Raw genomic sequence first — 27,775 nt, forward strand, 5'->3', positions numbered from 1 at the left:
TTACCCATCCCAAGTTCATACACCTCGATTAAAAGGGGACCAGCACTTAAAAATACTTCTAAAAACAAATAGTTTGAAACACTAATTAATTTAAAATGCTTTGAAATTCATTCTTTATTATTAAAAAAGAGACATCAAACAAATAAGCAAAGCATTTTAAAAAAAATACATTTCACCATTTCCATTTTAGCAATAATTAAAAAAAATAAAAATAGACTGTATTTAAAATATTTATACATAGTAAAAGTAATAAAATCTCTTTTGCTTTATTCCTCCTTGAGTGCATACATTACATCGTCCTGGCTGAGGTTCAGTCGCACCCGCATGTGCAGGTATTTATTGCTAGCCTCCAACAGCAAGAGCCTGCAGGCACCAAGTCTTGAACAAATTGCTATGATTTCTGACACCGTAGGGCTCTGCAGGCCTTCCATCCTGCTCAAGGCCACGTGGTGGTGGTAGATCTGTTGAAAAAAGAGAAAAAGGACACAGGTTATGTTTACTGCCTGCTGCAACTGAGTGTGCCAAGGTGACACTGAGAGAAGCTGCCTTCCCCCCACACCCATGGGACGGGAGATAAAATAGCTCCAGCCTGTTCAGATGCTGTAATTTTACACAAAACTGTTTAGAACTATATCTTTCTATAAGTATTAACATTTAGCTTCCACACTACTCATGACTACTCCAGTCTTCACAACTCTGCTGGCACCCAGTATTTTATGGGTCTACTAAAAAAAACCAAAGCCACCAGTAACAAATCTGCCTCTACGAAGAAAAACAGTGATGCACAAGTAGGAATCAACTTTCAGTTTCCTCCTTGGACTGTTGCCTGATAATTTCAGCTTCTCTTTGATGCTTACTGTTACAAAGCATGAGATTGCATGTCTTAACATGCAGGCTATAAATAATAAAACCACCTTGTGATCCAGATCACTGGTGTCAGTAACAAAAAAGCCCCATACCTGTTGAACTGTCGCCTCCTCAACTCCTGCCCTGCGAAACTCTGCCAAAACTGCTTTCAAGAAGAGTTGTTCATGCAATGAAGCATTCCTGAGTCAAAAACCAAAACAGACAAAAATCCATTTGTGAAGTTCAGAACCTATGAAACATCAGGTGGAAGTCTGATGGAAGGGAAATTGCTTGGGAGCTACATATTTAAACACAAGGTGAGCAGTTTATGTCACAAGTGGCCATTGCATCACAGCCTGCAACTCTGCCATCACAATTTTTGTTTTTGATAAACTAGTGCTGTGAAAGAGACGCAAAAGCAAAGGAAATATTTTTACCTGATTGCATTGACATATGGTGATGAGAACATTTCATCTATGGCTTCAGTCACGTGCACCATCCTGACAGTCTCTGGGGTTTTCTTCTGCGCAGCGAACTCGCAGATCTCTGTGGCCCTTCTGCAGATATCCAGGCACCGCCGGGCATCCCCAGACAGCGCTGCCACCTGCAAGTGCATGTGACACATTTGTGACAACATTTCCCAACAGCTGGGGAAAGAGTTTAGCACGAATCAACAGACAGACAAACCCCAAACACTCTGAGCATCTGGTGGGAGAGCAACACATCTCTGAACTATCTTACTACAATCCCAGATCCTGAACAACAAAGCTTACTGACCAAAACCAACAGAAGCGACTCTCCACATCTCCCACACCCCAACCCTGACCTGGTCATCTTAAATTCAAGGCTGAATTTTTTTCTGTAACACAAGTTAGAGGTTAAAAAAAAAAAGAATCAAGGTGAGCAGTTCATTTCAACATCAAAAGTTTTCAGAAGTATCAGTTTAATTATCAGTGAAGACCTTTACCATAATCCACATTCATGAAAAATGAAAAAAAAATAAAAAATAAAAAAAGAGGTGGTGGCTATGACACCAAAAAACTCAGTTTTTCTATACTCATTAAAATACTGATTTTAAGAGTACACTAATAATTTCAGAAGAGTTCACTAATAATTTCTTTCATTTCTCAAAGAAATGTCCAAGATAGTTTACATTTACAAGTGCCTGGAAATCTTTAGGTGTCTAAAATTTCTGAAACTAAATACTTGTTAAAACCCCAATTGTGCTTTACAGTTTTAATAAAGCTATGAACTTCATCACATATAGTACTGGCCTAGTTTTCCCAGTAGATGCTGATAATACACAAAAGCCCTAGAACCCAGGTGGGGCCAAGAATGAGAAACCCTGTAGAAAATCTAATTGCAAGGTATATTTCTGTATTTTCAGAAGAGAACTCATACTAGAAAAACACTGCAATTATTCCCCCTGCAAAACCACCCCTCTGCAACCAAAAAACTATTATTCTTACAGAGAGGTGGTTCCTTCACAACAAAACACATGATTGTATTTACTTCTGACATATTCATGAGTACTCTTTTTAAATCCTACAGTGATGTAGGATGTTTTGACATAATTTTAATACATTACTTCAATATGGAGCTGCTAATATTAACACATTAGCAGTGCACATATCTCACTCAATCTGAGAAGCTACTGATCCCAAATGCATTATTTTCCTTTTGTACAACTGAGTATTAAGACTTGCAAACAGAACAGGTATTATCTATTATGACAGGGCACTAAACATCTTGAGAAATAAAATTAATAAGGCTATTTCCACTGCCACTGGCATGCTATCTTTTTCAGGATTCTTCAATGACTCACATTATGCTAAACAGTGGAGACAGTTGACATCTTATCATCACGACTCTTGTCATGCCTTCAGCTCTTGGAATATGCTGCTGCCTTCTCAGAGTAGGTGGAAAAACCAAGGACACTGCTCTAGCAATGTCTTCTGAGAAAATACCCTGAATAATACATGATCTAATTGTGCCCCACTTGCCTCCAATATAGAACCCAACCACAGAATCAGGTCTAACAGCTATTACAGAACTCTCCCTGCTGTCCCCACACTTTTCACCAGGTGCAACATGAAGGACATTTATCTGCTCTGCTCACCTTTCTGGAAACCAGCTGAACTGCATCTTCTTCAAATGCCTTCACACCCTTCAGTCTGGATGAAATGATCTGCTGTAACTGTTTGTAGGTGTACGGCTGGAAGGACATTCTGGTGAGGCCCTACAACAAATGACACAACACAGTGAGAAGTGTTTGAACTCTCTACTGCTCAAGCATGACCTGTGTGTTTACTTTTACTTTTTCTGGTAGGACCAATCAGTCTTTCACATCCTTTCCTTCCTAGTAACATGCTTTAATCAATCACATTTGTGAAAAAAATGTACAAATCCACAAAACAGTGACTCAGTGAGGACCACTGGCTGGATCTCCCCACTGAAAGGCCCGAGGAGCAAGTGAAGCTGCTACCAGAATTCAGATTTATCTTATAAAAAACTTTTAAACAAATCAGAGATCCCCAATACAAAAATATTTTGATTACATCTGTCTACACATTATTTTTGAATATAATAACAGCAGCAACTGTGGAAAAATATCTCCTTTAGCAAATCTGTGTGTTTGTTGACTTCAAGTTAGCCATCAGCCAAGAATTAAAACTCTCTTCTAGCTCAAGCAAATAAGAACTGCCCTCAGATGAGGACAATCTATGGTGCAGATGGTGCACTGCCTTTCATCCCACAGGAGACCTGAGTTTTTAATTTCTTATGCAAAACTCTTCTCTTGTGACTGTGTGGACTCAGCTGATCTGCAGTGGGCTTAGTGGGTGGGGGAAAGCAATTCACACCCTGTGGAGCTGTTTTTGAGTCATGGAAGGATAGAGGCACAGAGCACTGTTTTTGCAAATAACTTTTCAGAGCCGTGGTGAGATGACCTAGGAAAATGTATTCAAAACAAGTGGAGTGAGCATCCAGTTTTCTTTGCTGGATACCTTTATATGATCTACCAACTGATGATAGCAAACAGAGAAGTAAATAGGTGCCTGGAATGAAAGGGAAAAGAGGAAGGGAAACCAGAAGAGAATTCTTCTGAACTCTAGAGTAAGCAGCTTAACCATGAAGCACAGCATTTGATTATCCAAATCTTAATATATTTAAATAAGGCATCCATATTCTTATTTCATTCTTACAAGAACATAGTGTATGTACACAGCATAATACCTGATTAGCAAACAGGCTCCTGAACTTACTTTGCTAAGATTTATATGTTCATTATCAGTCCTCTGGAGAGGGAATTATAAAAACCATTGTTCAGCTTCTGATATAACCAATCCTGCTTTTCTCCTGGATTGCTTTTGATTGCATCCAGTATTTAATCTCTTCTCCTTTTATGGCATAGCAACAGAATTGCTAGGACATACCAGCCTGCTTGCTACTCTGTTCATCATGATTCTCTCTGGCAGGTCCATGGTGTTGGCAATGGCCAGGATGATTAGCTTGGAGTGCTTTTGGGTTGGCCAGTCAAATAAGTTGTACATCACATTCTGCTTCCGGGTCCACAGCAGATCAAGCTGTAGTGATAAAAAGAGAAGAATCGGACTGGAAAAAGGAATGGCCTCTTGTTTAAAATACCTGATGGGAGTTTGAGAACCAGCTCTGCCACAGAAGATTTCTCACATGATTCTGAACAAGCTGGCTCTGTTGTCTTTCCTTTATCCATCTACTAATAGGACTGCATTTGCTGAATTAGGGCTCTAATCTCTTTTGGAAAAGCACAGTCCTACTGGATGATTGAGCAGTAAATGTGAAACAGCTGCATTTTTAAAACACTACTGTGATACTTATACTACATCTAACAAGATTCAAAGACCATCCAAGTGAGAACCTGAATTAGCTTACAGCAAAAATAAGAGTGCATATGATTATTACTGAACATAGCACATTCAAGGCTTTTCAAAATTGGTTGTGACTTATTTCTCTGTGACTTTTCCCACTGGAAAAGCAGCAGCTTCCAGACAAAATTCAGTTGAATCCTCTGGTATTTATAATTGACAAACATCTTATTCCATGTCTTGGAATAACAAAACATAAAACCAATATGAAATCCAAGGCAGAGAACATGGCAACAGGATATTCAGCCTTTTTAGGAAACTGAATTTAAATAGGTAAGAGGAACTATTTGCGTCTCCTTTCTCCAAAGTCTATTCCTGCTACATCACATGTGATACACTCAAAGCATGCATAATTTTCCATCCACCAAAAACTCACTTCTTACAATCTTGGAGGAAAGACAACAAAGGATTCTTTGTCTCACCTCATCCACTATCAGCACTGTGGTGTTCCTCTTTGGCCCAGGTGTACTGAACAGCTTTGCCAGCAGTACTGCAGCATGGGCTGCTGTCACCTTCTGACCTGTCAAGAACTGCACAAATATTGCAGGTTAATAATGCCAAACTCCTGAAAATACAAAGTTTGACTCCTTTCAATTTTGCCTTTACTTAACAATCTACACCAAGCACCTGGATTATTTTTTCAGTGGAAGAGTTAAAAAAAAAAAAAAGAGAAAGTAGCTCATAAGACACTCTTGGTCTACCAAGAACTGCCCATAAAGGAGAAGAGAAACAAAACAATGCATAGCTAAAAAGAGAGACCCACAGAATTCTCTGCAATCTGTCTTAGAATCATTAAGAAATCCTGAACCCACCCAGTCTAGAGGGCTCTAAACCCAGCATATCTCTAGGGTATCTCTGAATGCACACACCTACTGAAAACCTAAGTCAACTGACAACAATAGGCTGACTTGAGTAATCTTGGACTGCTATTGAAATTCTAATGAATCATCAGCATGATCTATAATTAAATTTATTCAACTGTGAGCTAAAAAAATACCTCCAATACCTTTTGCAACTATGTGGCAGAACAGATAAGCTGACTGTACATTACCTCTTCCCTTGCAAGTCCAAAGATATCCAGAAATCAAAGCATGACATTTCAAAATTACACTGCAGATGCTGAATCAATTGTTCATCATAGTGCAAAGTCCAGCAATAAAGCCAAATGGAGACTGCATTTTAAAACTGTATTTCTTTTCTAAAATTTCTTATAAACCTAAGATTTTACAATCACTAAACAAGCCAGAGCACAAGGTTAATGTATATTCTCTACTTGTTTCATGTTTCCAATTCAGTCAGGACAATCCAAAGCAGTCACAGAAAGAAGCTGAATCCCAAAGAACTCCGATTCTACAGCTCTGGAGCTGAGTATCCAATATACCACAGAGTTCAGTTGCTGTGGTGGAACTGGACTCTTACTGTACCCAGGTATTTAACCTCATCTCTTTCATCTGTCTTAAGCTTCCATTCCCTGTTTCATCTCTAAACTTTGCTACAGCAGTGATGTAATTGCAGAAGGGAAGCTCCACAATTTGCTTCAGTCATGCAAAGAAACATCAGCAAACTGGATTTCAACCTGCAGCAATCAGGAGAGCAGCAGCAGCCTAGCTCTTAGTTAGGGTTCTTTGACAGTAGCTGAGGCAGAAGGAATTGGAGAAGTACGTGGTTCATGTGACTTTGTACTCCCCTAAAGGATATTTCACTTGGGATACCTTCGAGTTCAGAACCAGTGAGGGGCAACAGATTGTACTTCCAAAGGCCTATTCTTTATTCATTTTTAGATTTTATGCTGAATAGGATAGGAACAAAGGATGTTAAAATACATTCACAGTACCATGAAATAGGGTAATTGCCAGGAAGCCTCTCACTATGCTAAAGAAACAGTGGCCTGGCCTCAGCAAATCCCTCAGCAAGACATTGTCTAAACTGGTTTGAGGAAAGGATGCAAATATGCAAATTTAACTCCCAACTATGAAGATAGGGACATTAGAACACTAATGTATGCCACTCCCTGCTCAGAAAGATGATAAATGGAGCAGAAGTTTATATGAAAATGGAACAGATGCTTCAGGAAACCATTTAATTTCCAGGTCACTGGTTTAAAGTTAGCCTAAACTGAGAAAGCTTCTGAGCAGTTACTGTCTAATGCCTACTGGGTGATCTTAATCCAGCCCTCGGAAGATTAATTCCCACCCATACAACACAAGCATAGTCAGTAGTCCCAGATGGCTATTGCAGACTGGTTTGTCATGGATATCAGAAATACACTTTTGTTGACAGAGATGGCCCCTCTTTAGCTGAATTACTATTATGACTGATCAATTAACCATTAAGACCCCCTCAGTAATTATTCTACTGATACACTGACTTCCATAATTGTCACCTTAGCAGTTGTTTAAGCATATGTGCAGAAGAAGTTACACCATAGGAAAATATAAAAAGCTCATTTAGATTTGTTTTAGATGGGTAGATGCAATAAACCAGGCTATTTCTCAGCCACTACCCTTATGCAGCAGAAAGCAAAACAGTTCAAGAAGTTGGCTAAGGCCTTAAGTTAATTATTTTCTAACCTGCTCAAAGATAAAAGCACAGTCTCTTAGAGGGACTGGGAAGTACTGATAAGTGCCTTGAACACTGTAAGATACCAAGGATCTGATGGTAAAGTGTTAAGGTCTCTTCTTTCAAACCCAGGAGCCACTGAAAACACTTTACTTACCTCTAATATCTGCACATAGGCTTGGTGAGGGTCTGTCAGCTTCATGCCATTGATCTCCACAAACTGGAATGGTGGCAGTTCATCATTTTCTGCAGCTTGCTGAAGACACCGAATTACTTCATGAACAGTTGCAGTTTTACCTGTTCCAGGCACTCCAGAAATGTACATGCACCTACAAAAGGAGAGCACCTCTTCAGCAGCCTGAGCAAAATACTGAGACTTTTGGGATTAATGAGCTGGAATTTCTGACCTCTGACACAGTCTTGCATACTCCTCTGACAACTCCCTACATCTTACTTTATTTGCAAGCTGGGATACATAACACCTTGGAAGATTTTTATTATTAATGAAACAATTAACAACCTAAAACATTTTATAAATGTAATTTACCTCTTTAAAAAAAATAAAAATAATAGTTTTCCAGACTTCTAAAACTGACCAGTTATAATTTGGTCTTTAATTTGAATCTGTAGAATAAAGAAGCCTACATGTTTCTACATATTTCCCATATTTCTACACAGAACACCACTGAAGGAAGAAAAATACCAGAAAAATTGAATGAGGAACTTTAAATGATGATAACTTTTTAAATATAAGTAATAGGTATAAAGTATAAATATAAAGTAAAAATATATCATCTGTTGTGCCGTAAGGAAATGTGATCTTGGTCACAGTCTTGCCAAACTCACCCTCCTGTACCATCAATAAGTTTGCTTTCCACAAAGTTATAGATATCCTGGAATTCTTCCTCACGACAAGGCAGAGATTCTGGGATAGCAGAAACATGAAGCCTTTGAATTAAAAAAGAAAATAAAAAGAAAATTAAAATTGCTGTTCTCTCTGAAGAACTGCTGCAAACAAACAGGCAAATGCTCACCTTCCTCCCCTATGGAGTTTTCCAAATCTCTCTTACATACTTTTAAGTCTGAGCATTAATGTCAAATATCCCAAAAGAAATAGCCTAGTCTCTATGTGCTCTTAATTTATGAAGCAATAAAAATCTCTCTGTTTTAATTCACAAACTATTTATAAGTCAGTGCAGAGGCAGGATAAAACAGGAGAAACTGCTTATAGGAAACAGAACTAAAACCCAGTTTGAAAAATAGTCAGTCCCAAATGCCTTTTTTTTCCACCATGAAGATCTACAGTGATACCTGTAAAACTTTTTCACACATCAAGAAGAGACAAATATTGTACCTCTACAATCTAAAACTAATCAGAGAGGATCTTTATTTTTCTAATGTTGCACAGAATAAAGATACCTAACTCTGCAGAATTTAGCATGCACTGGTTAAAATAATTTGAAATTGCCGAAGTAGTATTGTAAATACTACCATTATTTGTAAATCTGGTATTGTATTGTAAATTATTAAATACCTTTTTTGGATCACAACACAATGTATTTTTACCTATTTTATTCTAAATGGTAAAGATGACATTCCCTATGTCAGCACAGCCTACTGATAGTCACAACTGATGCAAAATAAAATTATTTTCCTGAGCACAGGTTACCTTAATCTGGCTTCTTCCAGTACACTGGCTGGCTCCTGGGCTGCCTGGATGCGCCTGGGAATTTCTGGAGTTGCATTCCGGGGTGTTCTGGGTGTTCCTTGTGAAGGCTGCAAAGGGAAATTACAACCTCAAGCAGATTTTCTACAAACAGCACTTTCTGTTAGGAACTAATCATTGATATGGGTTTCCCAAACATTACTTATGCCAGAGTACAAGATGACCTGAGAACCAGAATTTACACAGGGAATTCCAAAATAGGCCTTATGGTGTTTTCTTCCTGGGAGAAAAAGGAAGCTGGAAAGAGGGTGGTGACAATTATACCTTTTAACTGTCTGAAGAATTTTTGAGCTGTTAGTCCTGTTCTAAAGTGCTGCCTAACAGAATGATCTGGTTCTTAAGAAACAGCATCCAAGCCAGTATTTTCCCCATTTAAGCCACAGCTTTCTGATCAACATTGTCACAATATTCACAAGACACAAATGGTTTATACATTTGCATAACCTACTCATATCAAAGATTAAATTAATCCAGATAATGCTTGATTAAAAGCTAAGGGGTTCAGATACTTTACTTTGGTACACAGGCATCAAGCATTCAAATAACTGGCTCAGAAATAATAAAAATTAGCTCTTTTAAGTGGAGCCTTACAGTTTTCTTCGGTGTCTTTGCAGGAGTGTGAACTGTTGACTTCCTTGAAGATTTTGGGGTGCTGAATATTCTGCTGGATTTAGTTTTCTTTTCTGGTGTACAGGGCAAATCATCATCCTCCTCTTCTTCACTGCTTGCAGAGTAGGAACTGTCAGAGCCAGACAGAAAATCTTCCTGGTCCAATATGCTGTGAAACAGAAAGGATTTAAGCTTTAAAAAAAATACATACAAGTCTACACATCACAGAGCAACATTTGTATACTTTCAGCTTTTTCTGTGGTCCTTGTAATCATCAAGCCAAAACATTTTCCACTTCAGATGCTTATTTTCCATGGCTTTTTAACAGACTGGTTTAAAGGAAATCAAGTTTTCTAAAGAACATCACAGGTCAGCTTTATGTTTTTGAACATAAACCAGTTTTTACTCAAGTTGCAATTCAGCTGTGCTTCTAGAACCATTTGAATTTCAATATTAAACCACACAAGCTCTCAAGGCTTCAAGCTATCAGCAGTAATCTGAACAGATCATGGCTGACAGGTTTACCTGATCTGCTCTGCAATGAGAGCACTGGTTTTCTGTACACATGTTCTGCGAGAACGAGGGGTCAGCACAGGGCTCTGGCTGCTCAGTTTCTGATCTCCAGCTAAACTGGAAAGAAAGAACACAAAGCTGGTTGTATTTCCTCTTTGCATCACACTTGTAAAGACACAGAGAAGGCCTTTCAAACTTCAGCCTCAATTGTTACAGTGCTAACACAACAGTTGTCCATCCAGCATGAATTCTTATTTGTTATTTACAGACTGGCTATGGCTTGGATGCTGGCAGCACAATTTCCCTGTGCTTACACTGTGTCTTCAATACACCTTAGTAAAAAGAAAATATTTGCTGTATTTTGCACTGCCAAACTGAAGGGACAGGGACTCAGAACAGCTATGATTTTATTTTATTGAGATGTGGGTTTTTTTGCCCATTTTCTTTTCTTAAAATAAGAAAAAAATTATTTCCTTCGGGCATCTCTCTGATTTGCCTTTTGGAATGTATTTTTCTCTTTGTATTTTAATATTCCTTGGTTGTCTTCCTAGGTGATTCTTCATCCCTGCTACTGAAACATTTTATTGCTACTACACAACTTTCCTGCTGGTTCAAAGTAAAAAATGAGATGAATTACAGATGCTTTTATTATTTGTTGACAGTTCTTAGAAGTTTCTTTGATCTATAAATACGACTGAAATGTCACTAACTTATCAATGAAAGGTAAACATTTTCATGCTATATATTATTAGTGACAAAATAAAGGTGGAAATTCCATTGTTGCATCTGCATCTTTACTCTTGGGAAAGAGGAAAAGGACTGGTTTCTGGCTTCTTGCAACATTTTGCAGAAGAAAGCCTGTTCCATTCATCTCCTCCCCCATTTTTTGCTGTTTATAAAGACTGTGTGAAGATATACCTGAATAGTTGTGCTTTTTGGGCTTTGATTTCTTTCCTACAGAAAAATTAGCATGGAAGTATACATACAATTCTCATGAAGACTCTCCTGAGGCAAATCAAATTTCTTTCTACAGTCCAGCATCCCTCAACACTTGTCACAAGTCAGGCACATCTGAGTCTTGAGTGCAGGAAAACAGATTTTCATCCATGTTGATGGGTACAATCATCACAACAACAAAGATCAACATGGCTTCAGTTTCCTTTCCTATCATCCGACCATTCCCATTTCCAACGTCATCTCTCTGTTCTTGGAGCAATGAACTGCTTTTCCATCTGAAAAGTCAAGCCCTCTTTGGATCTCCCTGATCATTCATTCACCTCCAAGTAACATTTTCTAACGCTTTCTCACAGTTCAGTTGTCACTGCTGAGGCCCTCCTCCTTCTTTCCTTGCTCTCAACAGGCAAAACATGGCACATGCAGACTTCACCTACTTTCCTCTCCAGACATCTTTCATAAATGTGTTTTAAGAGAGCTTCACACAAATAGGAATCCCATACAAAAATAATGACAAAAATGCTGTCACTTACGATAGAATGTCATCTTTCTCATGAAGATTCTTGTCTTTCTCACTGAAATCTCTGACCTTAGTGTAGGGGGACAATCGTAACGCGTCACTGAACCTCTGACACTCCCCTGCAGTCTCAGATGCTGACTTGGACTTATTGCTGCAGGGGATCTTTGGTGGTGAGCCCAAAATTCCACTTGTGAATTTCACTTTTCTTTTAGTGGCTGATGTTTCTAATGGTGCTACGGCATCACAGTCATCATCCAAAAGACCCAAAACTTCACATCCCAGCAGCCTGCCTTTGGATCTTGTGGGACCTAGAAATTAAAAGCAAAATGAACTTTTGTCAGGCTTCAATATGGCTGGTTTGGTTAATTTTCAGAAGACATGGTACAGCTGGCTCAGTGCCTGCTGTTTAAATGAAAGGAGATGGACATATCACTCGAGGAACTGGATCACTAGAAGTCACTTCCTCTAAAAAATTACTGAACAGAAGGAAGACAAACAGATTTTTCCGTTCTCTAACCCACCTCCATCACTTATAACTTTAGTTCAGGTTCCATGTTGAAAATACTGCATGTTACACAGGATCAAATGTGCTCATTCAACCAGCTCAATGTAAACATTTTAGTGCACAATCAGTCAGAAGATTAAAGAAAGCAGGACATTTGGAGGTCAAGTGAGGCTGATTGGTAGCATTTCAGTCAACAAGCACTTTCATTTAGATTTATCAGATACAAATAAAGCATTGACAGCAGCAGTTGGATATAAGCAGTGGAATGCTTGAAACAACAGGCAAGACAAACAAGTGATGTGCCTACAAAGCTTGGGCTGATCCCAAAGTCTGAACAAAGTAGCTAAAAATATTGATGTTAAATGTTACAACTGCTAGAATTAGCCAAAAGGGAGAAACACAAAACATATACAGAACTACTGAATGGACAGAATATTGCCATATACATACTGTTTAACTCCAGCTTCTTCCTTGCTGTTGGGGTTTTGATGTCATTATTAGCCACCCTTTGAGAATGCCTCTCCTTAGCAAGGGAGGACTTAGAAGTAGAATGTCTGGATTCTATTTCCATGTCAACGTTTTTTGGTTTTGTGGCACTCTGAACAACATTCTTTGTCTCTTTTTTCAAAGGTGTAAGGACGTCTGAAGGAATAAATGCTTTTGAAGAGTTTGTGATGACACCTCTTTGCTTGTTAGCTTCTTTCAGCTTAGAGAATGTGTCCGGGGACAAAATCTTAAAGCACTTCCCATCCCAAGACTGTTTGACATAGAAAGTTTGTTCCTTGTTTAATGTAATGATAGGCAGCTCCTCACCCAGATGTAGCGGTAATACCTGCAAAACCAGGAAATATCAAAACACACATTCACCAACATTTACTGTTAATTTAGAGTTTAGCTATTTTCTATTCATAGATCTTATTATTCTAACTCATGCAACCCTTAGTTATTAATTTAAACTACAGGGCTCTTTCTTCCCTCTCTGCGTAGAAAGATTGCAGTACATACCATGATGCTTTTAATAATGGTCTCTGCAGCTATATCAGTGTCATAGCCAAGAACTTGATCATAAAACACCTCCTGGGCAGAAATCTCTCTTTTCAGCAGCTTCCGTTTGTTCTGAGGTATCTCCTCCAAACGACAGAACCACTGCACAACTGCACGTTTGTTCTGAGCACCTGCGACAAGGAGAGGAAGTCAGGGAACATCACAGTTTTACTGTGTCACAAATAGTGCCAGTCTTTGGCTGAAATGCCAGCAAGGGTAGAAATCCTCCCAGGATACAGGTGAGAAAGCATCTGGTAAGAGACTGCAAGTCCCATTTTCTAAGCTAAATTAAAACGTCTGAGTTGAGAATCTTAAGGGCTAAGGTAACATCTGCACATGGTCTCAATCACAAAAATACCTGGAGACCAGCTCCAGACCAGCAGTTCCCTGTCACAAAGAGGTTCCTTATCTGCATAGATGTGATCTCTTCAAACCCTGCTAACTAAAAGCAGTGACATAAAAAGAGAACTGAGAAATTTCAAGATGCTATTTGTTGTGCCAATGTACTTTGAGAAACCAGAAGCAATTTTTTGGTTGACAAACCAGGGAATATTGCTGATGAAATATCTTGTTTTTAAGGAAGTTTCATGGGCTTCATTCCAGCATGAAAAGAATATTCAGTTGTGCTACAAAAAAAGTGCATTAGTAAATAAGTAAGATGGAATTATATGTATTTATGTTTTAAAAAGGTAAATAGAAAACTCACAAAGCATTATTATTACAGCACAAAAAACAACAAAAGCTGTTCAAAGTAACCAGATAGAGCCAATGAGTAGTTCCCAATTCAGACTCAGACAATTCTTGTATCACCCACCTCCCATGATTTATCTTTTCATATCAACCTCTGTATAAACAAGTAGCTCGACAAGGAACAGAAGTAACAAGTCCCATTTATTTAGACTAGTACTTTATTATATTATTTATTATTATTTATTTATTTATTATTATACTTAAATTGCTTGATCTTGTCTACCAAGATGCAAATTTCAGGGCTGCAGTGCTCTTGCTCCATCTGGATTCTCCAATCTTTAAATAAAGCATGAGCTCACTGCCTTCCTCAAGGACCACTGCTTTTGAATTAGACAACTGCATGAAGACTGCAAAAATTACAGTGTACTTAAATTTCCATCTATCTATCTATCAAATTTAGCTGAAATTAGCCATCAGTCCCAAATATTTGGGGGAGCATGTGAATACAGATGCAATGATTACCAGAACTTGATTTTCTTAATAAATTAGGCCAGTGACATAGTATTAATGCTAGCTATACCCCCCCCATGAAAAAGGCAACTTTAAAACATTTTAAGATTCCTCACACAGAATATAAGTTTTTAGTTCTCTTACCATCTTCATATAAATCCATGAGCTGTGCCACATAAGGCTGATCTGCATTCAACCCTTCTACTAAAATAAAGTCACCGAGCTGTATACAGGTTTTTGTTTTGCTGCTTTCTGATGTAATAAGGATCCCCCTAAAAAGTGACAGACACAAGATTAAGAGAATTTAATATTCTTCATAATTCACATATCATTAAGCCCAATGTCTTGTCAAATTTACAGTTAGCTATGCCCCTTCTTGCAATGTTTAGTTCCCTGATTAGAAGCTCTCTTATGCAGTTCAACTAGTTAAAACTTATTCACAGATTTGGTTGCTTATACATTGTACAGTTTATAATTCAAGAGCTTGGTGACAATGCGTTTGTTACATACATACAGTATCACAGCAAATGCTCAAAACCTTACTCATATTGTCACTGACTGCCATGTTAACCTAAAGGATGTAAGAAAGGTAAAGGAACATACATTGAATTCCCCTTAGCAAAGCAAAAATAAATGTTATTTACTTGTACTGGGAAGTCCTCAGCTTTCTGTCTGAACTCAAGGGTTTTCCATACCAGGAGTAGGTAAGTTTGCTTTGCTGCCGGGTGTTCATGATTCCCAAGGAAAAGCTAAAACACATAAATAAACACTTTTTGATTATTATTTAAAACAAAACAAAACAAAAATAAAACAAGAAAAAAACAAAATTAAGATGGGAAGATACATAGAACTGCTATCAATTCTTTCGGTGTGGATGAAGAACGGTGGTTGGCGGACATAGAGAAGCCCACCTTCCCCAAAGCCACAGACACCCCTCCCCAAGGGACGAGGCATTAAGGAAAAAAAGGAAGATATTTAGCAGTGACTCGTTGTTCAGTTCCTTTCCCATTCCCCCGCGGCCCTCACCGCCATGGCGGGGCCGGTTGCCCGACCTGGGGAGACCGTCAGCGACGTTTCACTTTCGCTCAACACTTTGTTTCATTTTGGTTTCTGATTCCTTTTTTTTTTTTTTTTTAAAGTGAGAGTTTTCGTCTGAAAAGTCGGGAAAAAGCCACACACAGCCCCCAGTGCCGTTCACCGCCCCAGCCCAGCCGGCACATGGCGGCTGAGGGGCCACTGCGCCGGGCGGGACACGCTGCGGGACACCGAGGGGTTTCGGCAGCACCACAGAGCCACTAACCCCCCTCAGACCCTCACACCAACCCCCCTCACCGGCCCGATCCCCGCGCAGAGCGAGCGAGGCTGGAACCGACCACAGCGGTCTATCCGGTCCCACCTCCCCGCTCCAGCAGGGTCGTCCCAGAGGACATTGCACAGGATGGCAATGTTCTGGGATGTCTCCAGCGAGGGAGAGTGCCCAGCCTCCCTGGGCAGCCGGTCCCAATGCGCGGTCCCCCGCAGCAGGAGCCCTGTGCCCCGCCACGGCCACAGCTCACCGTGTCCCCTCAGCGCGTCCCGCCGGCTCCGCGATGGAACTTCGCGCCAAAGCGCGCGCGGAGCCCCGCCCCCGGCGGCGCGCGCGCGCGGGGCAGGCGGAGGCGCGGCCCCGCCATGTTTGTGCCGGGCGGCCGCAGAGGCGGCGGCTCCGCCCCGGAGGCGGAAGCGGCGGCGGAAGGCGGAGCGGCCCTCACGGGAACGGGGCTGAGGAGGCTGAGCTGGGAGCGGCGAGCGGGGCTGCGCTGCTGCCGCCATGGCCAACCGCACGGTGAAAGACGCGCACAGCATCCACGGCACCAACCCGCAGTACCTGGTGGAGAAGATCATCCGCACGCGCATCTACGAGTCCAAGTACTGGAAGGAGGAGTGTTTCGGCCTCACGGGTATGGCGGGCGGGAGGCCGGGCCGAGGCGGGGGGCCGGGGGGAGCCTGCCCTGACGGCCAGTCCCGTCCTTCTCGCAGCCGAGCTGGTGGTGGACAAGGCCATGGAGCTGAAGTACGTGGGGGGCGTCTATGGAGGGAACATTAAACCCACGCCCTTCTTGTGCCTGACGCTAAAGATGCTGCAGATCCAGCCCGAGAAGGACATCATTGTGGAGTTCATAAAAAACGAAGACTTCAAGTAAGTTGTACTGTGATTTTTCCTTCGTTGAGGTTGTTGTGCCGAGGGGAAGTGCCCAAAACAGCCAGGAAAACCTCAGTGCAGGGTTTAGCTCTCAGTGTGCTCTGATAAACTGTGCTTGCTCAAAACCAAGCTTTTCTTCTTGCTTTCAAGACTGCTTTCCTTGCCACCTGATCTGTTGGAAGGGCTCATCTTTGTGGCATGTGCTCTCTCTGATAATAAACCTCTGCCTGAAGTATTTGGGATGAGCTACATTAAGGGATTCACATTCATTTACTTTTTCTTCAATACTTCTATTTTTGTTAGTCATAATGCCCCCATGCAGCCATTATGTATGTAAAGTATATATAGAGTTTTGACAGCATCGAGGAAGTGATGGAGTAAATCTAAATGGTTGTGTATTCTGGCTAGTGTACTGATTTTCCTCAGAAACTTGTGGGAAAAAAAGAAAAAACTCTTCTTTATGCAAACTGCTAAGTGTGCAGGAAGCCGAGATCCATGGAAAGGTTTCCTTTCCAGGTATGTCCGAATGCTTGGAGCACTGTACATGAGACTGACAGGCACTGCCATCGACTGCTACAAGTACCTGGAACCGCTGTACAATGACTATCGGAAAATTAAAAGTCAGAACAGAAATGGGGGTAAACACTCTTATGTCTATTTAACAGAATAAATCTTTAAAATTGTGACATTACCTGTTGACATAAGTTGTCTGAAGTGTTCTATCTTTACTTTAGCCTCTAGTGTTAATTTTGTCTTTTAAATGCTTTTTTTCACCCCCAGAATTTGAGCTGATGCACGTGGATGAATTTATTGATGAGCTACTCCACGAAGAACGTGTTTGTGACATCATCCTGCCTCGACTGCAGGTTGGGAAATGTAGATGGTTATGGAATTCCTAACTGCACCAAGTTCAGTAGCTGGATCAGCTGCTAGCTTGTTGCGTAAGCTGTAGTTGCCTCCTTAGGTGTTTGTCCTTACTTTGGTTATGTTGAATAAAGTTGCCATTACTCCTAGAAACGGTATGTTCTGGAAGAAGCTGAACAACTTGAGCCTCGTGTTAGTGCTCTGGAAGAAGATATGGATGATGTAGAATCTAGTGAGGAGGAGGAAGAAGAAGATGAAAAGGTTGGTGAACTGTTTTGGAAAGAAATAGTTCAAGCTGAACCCCTTTAGGACACTTCACAGTCTATGACAAACATTTGAGGGGAGGCGCCAGGAGGCTGCTGGCAACTCTTACCTCCCCATATAACATATTTTCATATAAGCAGCTTGTGAAGACTTGGACCCATGTTGGCATGTTTTCCTGTCTCTTGAATCCCTGAAAATCTGTTGTGCGTTAAGCTTATTTAGCTCATTTGATTTACATGCATACGTAGTAGAGACAACTGAAGGTGATGATGGAAGGTCCTGTGACCATCAGTCAGTCAGTACTGCTGTACTTCTTCAGAACCAACACTATAAGTGGCTGCTTGAATTTCCAGTTGGCAGTTTTGGACAGCACCCCTCATTCCTGAATCAGAAATACTTGGGAATGGGGAAGCTTGGCTGCCTGACTTTTGCAATTTATGTTCATTGTTCAGAAACCTTTACTGATAGCATAAAACTTTGCTGAAACAAGACTTAAGATCCTCCCCCAACTTGTTCACAGCTGGAACGGATCCCATCTCCTGACCACCGCAGGAGGGGCTACAGGGACCTGGACAAGCCCCGCAGATCTCCAGTGGTGCGGTACCGGCGGAGCCGGAGCAGGTCCCCGAGGAGGTGAGGTGACTCTTCCTTGCCCAGTATTTTTACCGGTTGTGCTGCAAATGGCTGGAGCACAGCAGTGAAGTTGGCAGTTCTGCCAGAACCTCCACACCTCACAGTTCCTTTAGCACTTCCTGAAGTGAGGAGTTGCAGTGCACACAGTCAACCCCTCTGCCTGTTTCTCCAGTCATTCTCTACCTCTTGAACTTGCTGGCCAGCTTTAGCTAAATTTGACAATACAGTGAAGATGGCAAAGAGATCCAAGTGCTTTTTTTTTCATGTTAGCCAGAGGCTGTAGAGAAAATCCTATTAATTGCTCTGATATTAAACCAGGAAAAATTCATCACTAAACTCTTGCTCACTGCATAGTACAGTCCTAAGCAGGCCCATGTATAGCAGGCCAAGAACACTAATGGGAAGTAAAATCCCTGGTGTTGTTGCTGAAGGATGTGGGAAATTAAACAGCTGTTTTACTTATGATTTTTAGTGATTTTTTGCTTTTCTCTCCCACTTGCAGGCGCAGCCGCTCTCCAAAGAGAAGAAGGTACTGACTCTTTAATTCTCTTATTTAAGCTGAGCAATGTGCATTTGTAGTACAGCTCTCTTACAAGCTGCCTTTCCCTCAGCCCATCTCCGCGCCGGGAGCGGCATCGCAGCAAAAGCCCGAGACGGCACCGGAGCAGATCCCGGGAGAGGCGCCACAGATCGAGATCAAAATCTCCAGGTATTTCTGCCACTTCCAGAATAACTCTGGCCAGTCTTTATCAGGAGCACATCCACTGCAAGAAAAATCTCTGTCACCATATTGAGATGGTAGCCCAGATGGTGTTAAATCTGGCTGATAAAACTGCTCACATGAAGGCAGAGCTGGGGAACTCCTTTAATGGCTGCAAAAAGATACCTGCCAGGAAGTTAATTTGAGTGCCTGGTTAAAGGCACCAGGTTGTTCTGGCAATATTTAGCACACTTGGTCACTAGAAGCAGATTGTATTAGCAAAACAACAAAGAATTCCAGTGGCAATGGAAATAACTATTGCTTTTTTATCTCACAGGGCATCACCGTAGTCACAGACACAGAAGTCATTCCAAATCACCTGAAAGGTAAAGGCTTAGCCTATTTCTAAGTGCAATTAGGGAATTAAAGATATGTTTTACAGTATGGGCTTTTTGTTTTTTCTGTTTCAGATCTAAGAAAAGTCACAAAAAAAGTCGGCGAGGGAATGAATAATAGACAAAACCCAGCTCACCGTTTAAGGATCTTGAACTGCAGTCTACTGCTGTCCTATTTGCTCTGCAGGACAGCTGGCTCTGTACTGGCTGCTTTAGCAGTCCCTTTCTTTAATCTTTCTCATTTTCTTGTCTTGGGTTTTTTTTTTATTAAAGATAAGCTAAGGATACTTTTTATGTAGTTACTCACCCTTGTGATAGAATTTGAAAGTTGTTTTTTAATTTTTTTGAAGCTTGTAAAAACTTAATGAAGAGCAATAAAAAAAGGTTTGTCTTTAAAGGCTCCTTTCATAATATTTTGTTGACAAGCAGGGACAGGCAAGTTTATTCCTGAACTTTGCATTTTAGGATTCAGGATTCTCATATTGCCCTGGGAGTGCTGACAACACAAGTAAGTGAGCCTAGTGAATTTATGGAAAGCCCTCTTTAAAATGCTTCCCAGTACAGCCTAATTTTTCCAGGGTATTTGCATACTATTTTGCAAAGCAGATAAACAAAAAAGCAGGTATGTTCTTCCTTCCAGGATAGGATGAGCCACACATTGGCTGTGACCAGCACATGAAACAACAGCAGCATGGAGAAAAATGAGTCTAGTTCTTGTGCCACTTGTTAAAACTGCTCATCTTTCCAAGATCTCCACATTGAAGTCATTTATATTATTCCTGTTAAAGCAAGCATGCATACAAATAGGGAAGAGGAAAAAGTCTTATGTCCTTTTTTTGCAGTTTTATTTTTCTTTTTAAAAAGTTTTTTGGCACTACATAGTTCTGTAAAGAATAGAAGTGACAAATTTTTCAACACATGAAATCCCCTTCTAATTTTATTTTTTTTTAGAACAATATATATAAAGTCTGAAGCAACCAAAGTATGAATACAGCTAATAGAAAATAAAGAACTTAATTTTAAAAATTCTCTCTCTTTACAGTTTATCAAGATAAAACAAAACACAATTCCCCTTAAAAATAGGGTAATAAAATAGATGAAATTTGTATCACTCAGTTTTGTGATACTAGTAAAAACTATAGTTCATATCTATGTACAAATGATACAGTTTAAAAACAGTCTTAAATAATCTTGTATCTAAACATGTTGCATTAAGATTTTAAATCAGAACCTGAATTTCTTCCTCCCCTCCTCCCCCCACCCACCCACAATCCCATCCAATTTCACTTTTTCTGTTGAATGTAATTCAGATTCAAGTGTGGATGTCCTTGAGACAGAAGCGAGAACCGCTGGTTACTCTGCATCAGTGGACCAGCTAAAAAAAATGGATGACAATTACTTCAGCAAATCACATATTTAACAGTGCTTGGCTATTCAGTTTACTAATCTAACTTAGAAAAAAAGCCATTGACTAGACTGACACAGATGCTACCTGTACAACTATCCCATTTAATGGGACAATCCAGAATTACTTTAATCCTATCTCCAAAATTCCCTAACAATCACAAACATTATTTTGTTGCATTACTTCAATTATTTAACAAAAGTAATTTCACGATTTTAAGTAAATTCAGTTATCACTTGGAAACCTTGCTAGAGCCAATAGACACAATTTTGAAAAAGGATTTGGTGCCCACATCCATGTCTACACCAGGTGACCCCAGCAACATGGAAGCTGCACCTCCTCCAAGTCAAATTTGAGCACTGTCTCTTTGGTAGTGGAGGTCTTTTTTCTACAGCTTTTCCCCATCCTGCCAGATGCTGAACACCTTTACCTTTCATAAACATCAGAGGTGAAATCAAGTCAGTCCTTCCCAGTTTCCTGATGAAGTGAACCTGATCTAACTTTGCCACCAGTGCTACTCTGACTGAATGGGCTGGACTAAACCTCCAGAGGCCCCTTCCAACCTCAATTATTCTATGGTCTTGCAAGTTTTTACCTATGTAAGTCATTTCACAAAGCAAGGTACAAAAGCCAAATAAAGTGAATTACGACAAAAATTTCTTCATATTCTGAACACACTCATGGGCCAATCTTAACCTCTTCTGAAGCAGAGGCAACTCAGAACATTTAGTAAATGTCAGTGAATTGTGCTCTACAGTGAGCCAGCAGCAACAGAGATAAAGAGGATGTAAGTGCAACAAGCTGCAAACTGGCTCAGAATTTTATTTTAACCCTTCCCTCCCACAAAGATTTTCATTCATCCACAGAAGAAGCTGAAGCGCTGATTTGACTCTGGTATCCATTCTGGTTCAGGGAGGCTAGTAAGTGACACATGATTTCTTGGCTTTTAAAGCCTTTGAGACAGTACAGAGACATGGTGCATGAGCTGTTGATTCACATACTGGTTCTAGTACCTTGAGGGTAGAAAGGTTTGTTCGGTGGGTAGCTGGCATTTCCCTGCTGCATGTAGTTCTGAGGCATATTGTAAGGCCACGCTCCTCGGAGGAGAGGAAAATGGGTAGGGGTCCCATGGTCCCAAGGGACAGAAGGAGGGTTCATTTTACCAAACTGTCCTTGGAAACCCTGATCTATTTTTCAATTGAAAGGGAAAAGCACATTGCAAGTTGAAATAATTAAACAGTAAGTCACAAATACAATTTACATCTTAAATAACAGTTTGCAGGGGACTTAATGAGATTAATCTGATGTGCTACTTTTTTTAAAAAATGTATATCAGTACAAATTACCACCTAAATTACTTCATTATTCACTATAATAGAATTATTGGGAAGAAAGAGGATGAATCAATATTACAATCGAGCACTACAATTTCACTATTTTTATGACTTTCTCATGATGAAAAATACAAGGTCTGAAGAATGTTCAGAACTACTGCCTGATCTTACACAAATATCCACTATTACTGACAGAGCTGTGACATGAAAGCTGTTATCCTACTGCAAGAAATAACTCTCAGATGTAAACTGGAATTTCACTAATACTTACATGCTTAAGAAACTTGCTATCTAGATCACTGGACTGACTTAAAAAAAATATTTTTAGAAAGAAAAATAAAAACATTGGAAATAAGTATACAAATTGTAAAGCTGCTCCATTTACAGTTCTGATATCACTGCAACATTAAGGATGAGAAATCAAGCATCCAAGGAGGCAGGATGCACAACATGAGGCACAGGTCTGGAGTATGCATGAAAGAGTTGTCTGTCCTGATACTACTAATGATCCTACTTCTGATCAGTTGTCTACTGAAAAGAAAATTAGAAGTAGTTCCTTTCAAGTCAAGGTTAAGTGATCCAGGACAAAGTTTCCTCAAACTTACTGTTCTTTAATTGTCCTGAGGAGGTAAGAAACCATGCTTCAAACAGACAGCAGACAGCTCATCTCTATTGTGCATTCCCCTTAATGGCATCTAAGCCAAAAAGGAAATAAAACTGATTCAAATTGAAAGAGGAAAATTACTATGATTGGGAACTAGGAAAATGAATGTGATGAAGTTGGAAATTGATAGAAGATGAGGGATGGGAAAAAGATACTGTGACTGACAGCATATGGAGAAGGAATTAGAATTTATGGAGCTTGTCTGAAAGAAGGCAGCTACCTCAGTAAGGGACATGGATTGGAAAGAGCTGCTTGAGGGAAAGACAAAGCTGAAGAAGGGGATAGATGAGAAGATCTGAAATGGAGAGGTAGGGACAAAGCACACTGGAGACACAGAAAACACACATGTACAAGTTCCCGTATCCTTTAAAATATATTCCCCACAAAGCATTAAATAGAAAATAATGTATCTCCAGCATCTTAACATATGTTAGAAGCCCACTGGTGAATTATTCCTCATCTAGAACTGTAGACTCAGCTGAAAATCTTATGTTACTGACAATTCTATTATTAGTGCAGAGAAAGGCTGGGCAGGAGACTTAGAATTTTCATCTTAGGATGAACAACTGCACCAGTACATTGCATTATGGATTTATTTTTTTAAACATAGGAAGACTTACACACTCATAATAAATCAGACCACCACCACCATGGTTAATGATATAAAGGTTAGCAATTAAGATTTAGGGGATGCCACAGTTCATGTTGCAGAGAAAACTGAATGGGCTTTTATCATTATATCCTGCTTTTCCTCAGCCTCAAACATACCAATGTACTTGGTTTTGCTATGAGGCAAGAGGCTGCTGCCCACTTGTCACAGGAAAACGTCAGGAATCAACATTGGGATTATGGAAGTTAAATGTGGCAGGATAAGCCACAGGAAAAAGCAGAATGGATAAGAAAATTTTATATTGTACTAAAGGTAAGGAGACAATATTCAACTAGCACAACTGTAATTTTGCCAGTCTCTGAGTTCATAGCTGCAGTCTCAGCATTTGTCTAATAAATTATGTAACGATGTGTTGATCTTAGAGGTCTTTTCCAACCTTAATGTTTCCATGATTGTCTGATATCAGGAATCTATTATTTGTCACCACATTCACAGCAATGTGAGTGATTTAAACAATGATGAGGAGGTTTCTCAGTTGAATGCAGGATTTCTCACTGTTGCACAGCCATTAATGGCAGACATGAGTAAGGCCTAAAAGTTACGGCGATCAATTCTAATTTTTTCCTATGAAAATGTTAAGACAGGTGAAAGTCATGATATGGTTTCTTAAACATCATATTTTTATCAAACAAGCTGAAAGAGAATTAGCTGTTCCTGTAACACCTAACACTTGGACACAAAGTGTGAGAGGTTTGATACAAGAGAGAAGAGTTACCTGAATTCCCCACAGTGCCATTGTTCACCAGTGAGTTTGCAGTCACAGGATTGTGCCAGTGTCCCTCATGAGAAGTGCTGGGGATTCCCATGGGCCTGGCAGCAGGCTGTGCAAAGATGATACTGGGATCATTCAAGCTTACACTGCTCTGGTTATTTGTGGTGCTGCTGCTGCCAGATCTCATAGAAAATGGAACATTTGTAGAATGAGGAGGGTTACCCGGTGCAGAGTGAATAACAGGCCCATGAATAGGCCAAGAAGTGTTGGGAAGCTGAATTTGGTGGTGATGGTGCATCTGAAGTAGTCCCAGGTTATGCAAGGTGGAATACTGACCTGGGGGAGATTGGGGAAAGTTAAACAAAGGCAGCTGGACCTGATGGGGTGGCTGTGCACCCTGCTGTGGCTGAGGAACGTGCTTAGACTGGGATATTGATTGTGGCTGAGTCTGGTTAATGGAGGCTGGCTGAGAGGAATTCTGTGGGAATTGCTGAGGTTGTGGAGAGTAAGATGACTGATGCGAATCAGACTGGAGGAAAAAAAAAAAAGCATGTATTTCTGATTAGTTCACTGACTATTTAATGGTGTTTTCTTTAATAAGCACCCACAGTATTAGACTGTTTCTAAAACAGCAAAGCACTCCCCAGCAATACCCCAAGCACTGCACCCAAGTTCCTGTTGGCCTCAGTAAGTGCAGTTCAGCTGACACTGACTTTCATCAACAGATAATTTGGTCTGTTAATGGGGCGCATCCCACCATCAGAAACATTATTCTAAGTGAGTATTAGCCCCAAGCTCTTCATTAGACTCCTCACACACTTGTTTCTGATTTTTAATCAGTGTCTTCCCTACCCAACTTATGTACAGCCCAGTATCTCATTAACTAATTGCCTTACTTCTAAATAGAGTGGTTGTTATTACTGCACAGTTAAGTAATTCCCAAGTAAGCTCTTGATATTTCTTTAATTTTTAAAAATTTGTTTAATGAGAAATGCAAACTCCAAAAACACAGTTTCCACCTTCATATCCTGGTGTTAGGCCATGGTTAAAGGCATAGTAATAGCAATTATTACAGCCTTTGCAGAGCTCTTACAAAGCTTTCCCTTTCACCAGCAACAGAAACAGGCATGAGGCTCTTTCATCTGTTTGGAATTGTAGCTGAACAGAGAAACACTTCAAGAACTGGAGTGGCTGGGAAAAGAGTTACTCAGTTTATGTGCCAACACTTAATGCCAGCATCTGGATTCCCCAGTCTGGTTTTAAGCACTAAGACAAGATGCTGATGGAATAAGATCCTCCAGAGACATTCAAATGAGACAGGTACCAAAACCACAGAGGAGGATCTGAATCACAGATCTCATTTTCCCCCTGAGACTTCTCTCCACAGACTACAGCAGCCAGCCAAGCTCCAAGAGCCTCAGCTGCTGTTGAACACATGGAGTTAAAGGTCTCTCCAGCTTGTCACTATCCCTTGACTGCTCACCTGTGCATTTGAACTGGCAGTCACTCATCTCAAATAACAAGAGGTGTCTGCAGGACCTGCCCATGCCAGAGCACCCCTTCCAGCAGCATGGTATGTGTCTGTGCCTGGGCAAATGCTGGAGCCCAGAAGCTGGGATTGCTCCCTGCTGCTACTGCAACTGTATGCCTGTATAAGTGCCTCCTATACCTTTCTACCAAACCAGGAAAAGAAGGTAAGACCTGGGATTTGAAAAATTATCACTAGTTTAACAGTTTAAATGTTATAAAAATAAAGCACATGCACTGACTACAAACATTCCTGCAAATATTAACCCACCACAAGCATGCACTCAATGTGCCAGCAGCAGAGCAGGAGGCATATTACACTCCGGCCTCTTGATCTGTTTCCCACTCTCTCCCTCTTACTCCACCAATATTCCCCCTTCCCATTCTTCTCAACCAATTCTTGGACAGAACATATTCACCAAGAAATCCTGGCCAAATAACAACCATGAAACACAGAGAGGCCATGACTTCCAGGTGACGCAAGAATGTGCACATGATGTGTCTGCCTCTGAGTGTACCCACATGTTCAGCTTCAATTCCTCAGGCAGGAATAAAAGGCTCCTAAAAAAATATTCCTGTGGCACCTAGATTGGGGCTGTATCAGTCCCTCTTCAGCAGCACACTGTAAGTCATAATGTCTCTGTTACTGGAGCCAGCATTCCAATAAATGCTTGCTGATCAGTCAGGAAACCAGCAAACTGAACAAAGAGCATTAAGTGATCAGCAGCCCTGATTACTATATTTGCTTACTTGCCAGCTTCATTAGCAGGCACACATTTCTCAGACTAACAGCTTAAAATAAATTAATTTCTACTCTACTGTCTGCTCCAAAAATATTAAATGCCAGCAGTTGTATTTGCTCAAAAACCTTCTGCTACCCATCTCCACTAAGAAGCAGATTAAACATATTTTATGTAGCTCTATAGAGACTTGAAAAAATTCTAGGACAAAACTATCAAAAATTTCCCCATTGTTCTGCTTGTGCTTCTAGGGTGCTTTGGCAGAGTTTTCACTGAAGTGTGATTCAGCTGTGTTCTATGTCTGCACATGACAGTCCCTTAAGACAGATCTCTTAAACCACAAAGAGTCACGGTTGTCACTAACCTAGGTCTCCAGCATGTTAACAATGAGCTATGCTTTATCTCCCTTAGTAACTCCAGAACACTGCCAAAATAACGAGAATTTGAAAGGCGTTCTAGCTTAATCTGGCCTTTCAGAATCTCAAGGTATCTCATACCAAACTTGACTATGAGGATTTCATACTGAAAAGCCATAAATGCTCTCCAAGACACAATACATCATAAATTAAAGTTCCATAAACTGGCTGAGTGCAACATTGTCATTATCAAGTCCAGAATCTGTTGAGAAAAAACATGCAAGCCTGTTCCCAGCAAGGCTGGTTTGCTACAGCTTTGCTCCCTGCAGTCTCGCACTCCCAGAACTTACACATTCTGATGACTGCCTGGTGCGCAGGGGTCGCTCCACCGGCTGCTGACCCACAGCCACCAGCTGGGAATTTACCATGCTCCGGACCAGCTGTGTGCCTGATCAAGGAACACAAGAGTTAATAAAACCCACAGGGTGATGGAATAATGAACAGAACTGGGAGTCAGCAACACCTTAACTCTCATGGGACACAGAGTAGGTAAATCACTTTCACCTCTCCTCTCCTTTAAGTGGAAACTTTTCCCTCTACTGGCAGCAGACAACATTAATAGGTATAGGAGCTAAACACAAAGTCTATTTTTGAGTAAAACAAAGTCTAGCAGGAGCAATGCTCACCTTTGCTATCAGGCTGGAGCTCTACTTTATACAGGTTTCCATACTACTGCTGTAAGCAGTGGCATTTTAAATAGCAATAGTGACAGAAGAAACTACTGGGCAAAGAAAGTAAACTAAAAAAAAGACTAAAGGATAACAGAACACAGAAGCAAGGTTCTTCTGAAGTTCACTTATGACTGCTTTTTCTACTTTTTCAACTACCACAGGCACCCAAGGGCCTAATATGAATGAGTTTGCTATTAATCTTCTCTAAGTACTATCA

General features: G+C 40.5%; 3 protein-coding genes across 13 annotated transcripts in view; 1 reads left to right on the forward strand and 2 right to left on the reverse strand.

Moving 5' to 3' along the window:
• Window positions 1-85: 85 nt before the first annotated feature.
• On the reverse strand, window positions 86-16,025 carry ORC1 (origin recognition complex subunit 1). 5 transcript variants are annotated; one of them, XM_086842134.1, is made up of 17 exons: window positions 15,938-15,982; window positions 15,026-15,130; window positions 14,526-14,653; window positions 13,143-13,312; window positions 12,588-12,969; window positions 11,646-11,940; window positions 10,171-10,275; window positions 9,628-9,814; window positions 8,980-9,086; window positions 8,157-8,258; window positions 7,468-7,639; window positions 5,174-5,281; window positions 4,281-4,430; window positions 2,966-3,085; window positions 1,284-1,450; window positions 960-1,047; window positions 86-461 (listed from the first exon to the last, which is right to left on the reverse strand). In XM_086842134.1, the coding sequence occupies exons 2-17, from the start codon at window positions 15,112-15,114 to the stop codon at window positions 267-269; spliced, it is 2,565 nt and encodes an 854-aa protein (XP_086698260.1). In that variant the 5' UTR covers window positions 15,115-15,130; window positions 15,938-15,982; the 3' UTR covers window positions 86-266. The 5 variants fall into 5 exon arrangements, with proteins under 5 accessions (XP_086698260.1, XP_086698256.1, XP_086698257.1 ...); XM_086842130.1 differs by having other exon boundaries at window positions 15,778-15,966; XM_086842131.1 differs by having other exon boundaries at window positions 15,714-15,961.
• A 35-nt stretch (window positions 16,026-16,060) lies between these two features.
• On the forward strand, window positions 16,061-19,816 carry PRPF38A (pre-mRNA processing factor 38A). The gene is made up of 10 exons (XM_086842151.1): window positions 16,061-16,321; window positions 16,401-16,560; window positions 17,080-17,201; window positions 17,344-17,429; window positions 17,578-17,688; window positions 18,212-18,324; window positions 18,827-18,853; window positions 18,936-19,033; window positions 19,362-19,410; window positions 19,495-19,816. The coding sequence occupies exons 1-10, from the start codon at window positions 16,192-16,194 to the stop codon at window positions 19,535-19,537; spliced, it is 939 nt and encodes a 312-aa protein (XP_086698277.1). The 5' UTR covers window positions 16,061-16,191; the 3' UTR covers window positions 19,538-19,816.
• Window positions 19,817-20,326: 510 nt separating this feature from the next.
• Window positions 20,327-27,775, reverse strand: part of TUT4 (terminal uridylyl transferase 4) — a 44,501-nt gene continuing 37,052 nt past the window's right edge. For 3 of the 7 annotated variants that reach the window (XM_086842082.1, XM_086842083.1, XM_086842084.1), the window contains exons 27-29: window positions 27,178-27,275; window positions 24,541-24,733; window positions 20,327-20,794 (exon numbers count right to left, since the gene is read on the reverse strand). In XM_086842082.1, coding sequence (XP_086698208.1) covers window positions 20,703-20,794; window positions 24,541-24,733; window positions 27,178-27,275 — 383 coding nt within the window. In that variant the 3' untranslated portion in view covers window positions 20,327-20,702. Of the gene's footprint in view, window positions 20,795-21,837; window positions 22,012-24,207; window positions 24,734-27,177; window positions 27,276-27,775 lie in introns of all 7 variants that reach the window. The other 4 variants (XM_086842078.1, XM_086842079.1, XM_086842080.1 and 1 more) reach the window with 2 other exon arrangements.

The sequence above is a fragment of the Cyanistes caeruleus genome, chromosome 9, assembly GCF_971803275.1.
Source record: "Cyanistes caeruleus chromosome 9, bCyaCae1.hap1.1, whole genome shotgun sequence".
Taxonomy (NCBI): domain Eukaryota; kingdom Metazoa; phylum Chordata; class Aves; order Passeriformes; family Paridae; genus Cyanistes; species Cyanistes caeruleus.